General features: G+C 52.3%; 1 protein-coding gene across 1 annotated transcript; it reads right to left on the bottom strand.

The window, feature by feature from the left end:
* Nucleotides 1-280: 280 nt before the first annotated feature.
* LOC135460895 (olfactory receptor 14A16-like) lies at nt 281-2,531 on the bottom strand. Its single transcript, XM_064737868.1, has 2 exons — nt 2,455-2,531; nt 281-1,236 (listed from the first exon to the last, which is right to left on the bottom strand). Exon 2 carries the CDS (start codon nt 1,211-1,213, stop codon nt 281-283), a length of 933 nt encoding a protein of 310 aa, XP_064593938.1. The 5' UTR covers nt 1,214-1,236; nt 2,455-2,531.
* Between the last annotated feature and the right edge of the window lie 421 nt (nt 2,532-2,952).

Here is a 2,952-nt window from a genome sequence, read left to right as displayed (position 1 = left end):
GCTTCAGAGAAGGGAACAAAAGAAGGGTCTCTTGTGAAAACTTTGCTGGGACATCCTTTAGTTCCTTTAAAGCCACCGGAGCACAGTTCCTCATTGACACAGTTTGGGGCCACAGCAAAGGTGAAGAGAAACAAAATGAGAAATGACACAAGGAATGAACTTTCTTTGTGGACAATATTGAAAACCTAAAACACAGGGGAAAAAAACCTCACAAACAAATCAACAGGGACAATCAAAGATTACTTTTATTACAAATGATTTGCACAAACTAGCCAGCATTTTAACGTTTCCGAAAGCATCCAGTCATCAGTGTCCACACTGCAGCCTTGAGCTCCTGGTTCCTCAGGCTGTAGATGAGGGGGTTCAGGGCTGGAGGCACCACCGAGTACAGAACCGACACTGACAGATCCAGGGATGGGGAAGAAATGGAGGGGGGCTTCAGGTAGGCAAAAAATGAGGTGCTGACAAACAGGGAGAGCACGGCCAGGTGAGGGAGGCAGGTGGAATAAGCTTTGTGCCGTCCCTGCTCAGAGGGGATCCGCTGCACAGCCCTGAAGATCTGCACATAGGAGAAAATCATGAATACAAAACAGCCAAATACTAAACAGGCACCAACTACAATGACCCCAAGTTCCCTGAGGTTGGAGTGTGAGCAGGACAGCTTGAGGATCTGTGGGATTTCACAGAAGAACTGGCCCAGGGCATTGCCGTGGCATAGGGGCAGGGAAAATGTATTGGCTGTGTTCAGCAGAGCATAGATAAAGCCACTGGCCCAGGCAGCTGCTGCCATGTGGGCACAAGCTCTGCTGCCCAGGAGGGTCCCGTAGTGCAGGGGTTTGCAGATGGACACATAGCGGTCGTAGCACATGACAGTCAGGAGGGAAAATTCTGCAGAAATAAAAAATACAAACAGAAATAGCTGTGCAGCACATTCTGAGTAGGAGATGTTCCTGGTGTCCCAGAGGGAATTGTGCATTGCTTTGGGGACAGTGGTGCAGATGGAGCCCAGGTCGCTGAGGGCCAGGTTGAGCAGGAAGAAGAACATGGGTGTGTGCAGGTGGTGGCCGCAGGCTACGGCGCTGATGATGAGGCCATTGCCCAGGAGGGCAGCCAGGGAGATGCCCAGCAAGAGGCAGAAGTGCAGGAGCTGCAGCTGCCGCGTGTCTGCCAATGCCAGCAGGAGGAAGTGGCTGATGAAGCTGCTGTTGGACATTTCTTCATTCTGGACATTGTGAGCTGTTCAAAGACAACATTGACAATTTGGACAAAGTACCTTGAGTCAATCCTATGCTATTTTCTTACACAAGCACTCAAAATTGCTTCTCTTTACTTTTTTTTTTTTTTTTTTTTTTTTTATTAGTGTAGGTTAGGGCCACTAAGTAACTGTGTTTTTAGAAGAGACAGAAGTCCTGTTCTTAGCATTGCTCTCAGTCTAAACACAGGGGAGCACAGAGGGAAAACAGGGCTCCCTGTGCCCCAGTTCACTCAGACCTGATGGAACCACACAGGCACCCTATGCTCCTTTCATCTCCCTCTAGTACAGGATGTAAAATTTTAAAATGATATTTAAAAGAAACATGGCCTTTTTGAAGACTCCAGTTTCAAAATCAATCTCTCCAACTCTTCTCTATTTCCCTGTGCAGCTAGACAGGGAGGGACACCAAGGGTTGCTCTGGCTCTCTGCTGTCTGGAGTTGTGCCTACTGGGAACTGTTTCTCTCTATCCAAGCCTTGTTCCTGGAAGTGCTGCCAGAGCCCAGCCCAGCCCTGGGGGCTCAGCTCTGCCCTCCAGACCCCTCCCAGCACTGGGCACTGCCCAGGGGCATCTCCCTGGCACCAGGGCCTTAAGGGCAGGCCAGACAAACAGAGATGCTGCAAGCCAAGGTGCTGCTGCTGCTGTCTGTAGGGAGAGGAGGCTGAGGAGGCGCTTTCTGAGGGAGATCTGAGGCACATCTGCTGATGCCCAGGCTGACAGTGCAGGAGTCTCAGTGACAAGGGTAAAGCTGACAGCCCCTTTCCCTTCCCTTTAGGAGAAAGCTGAGAGCAGCCGTGACCATGCAGCACCATCTACACAACAGGAGGAATCTGCCCTGATGGGGGTGGCTCCTTCCACCTCCAACTTCTCCCCTGCAGCATCCAGAGGGAGCTGCCAGGCAGGCTGAGAGCTGCCCCTGGCAGGTGGCACATGCCCTGGGCTGGCCAAGAGCCCTGGGCAGCCCTGGCTGCAGCAGCAGCTTCACCCCCTGCAGCCATCCCTGGCAGCAGGAGCCGTCCTGCCCTGTCCCTCTGATGGTGCCCAGGGCATCCCCGCTCTGCAGCACATCCTCCTCCTCCTCCTGTGCCACAGAGAAACTGGGAGAGTCCTCCTGACACACCCCCCAGGCTGTTGGGTGTGCTGGCTTCAGGAGATCCCTCCAGGAGCACAGGGGATATTGCCCTGCATCCACACACTCACCATGCACAGGGCTGTGAAGATCTTTCCCCAGGTGAAGTCTCAGCTCAATGTCTTCCCAATCCTGATTGCCTTCAGCCTGTCTCTGCCTGGCTCCTGTCCCCTCAGTGCCTGCAGGCAGAGTCCTCAGCCCTGCTGGGCTGGGAGAGGAGCTGGCCCTGGGAAGAGCTCTTCCTTTAAAGCTCAGCAGCACAAACACAGCACAAGGACTTTAATGAGCCCCTCAGGGGTTTGGTATTGTTTACATCAGACTCAGTCCCTGAGAGAGCGTTTTAAATAACTTTTCAAGAACTCAAAGTTAAATTGAAATTCGAAAGTTTCTAAAAGTTTAATAAGCACTCTCTGTGAAAGTGTCCCCAGGTTCCAGTTAGAGCAGAACACTGGAAGCAGTGATGACAGTTGGGGACAAACAGGGCAAAGGTGTCTCTGGTGCTGACCAAACCTGGATGTGTTTGAGGAATGCAAAGGGCCAAGGCCTGAGCCCCAGCCCCTGGCCAGGCA

Source organism: Zonotrichia leucophrys, unplaced genomic scaffold, assembly GCF_028769735.1.
Source record: "Zonotrichia leucophrys gambelii isolate GWCS_2022_RI unplaced genomic scaffold, RI_Zleu_2.0 Scaffold_119_139060, whole genome shotgun sequence".
Taxonomy (NCBI): Eukaryota; Metazoa; Chordata; class Aves; order Passeriformes; family Passerellidae; genus Zonotrichia; species Zonotrichia leucophrys.
Note: the sequence above shows the minus strand (reverse complement) of the source record. Positions and strands in the feature narration are given on the sequence as shown.

Coding starts and splice junctions, on each gene's coding strand:
- LOC135460895 (XM_064737868.1), bottom strand. CDS start 1,213: ATGTCCAACAGCAGCTTCATCAGCCACTTCCTCCTGCTGGCATTGGCA.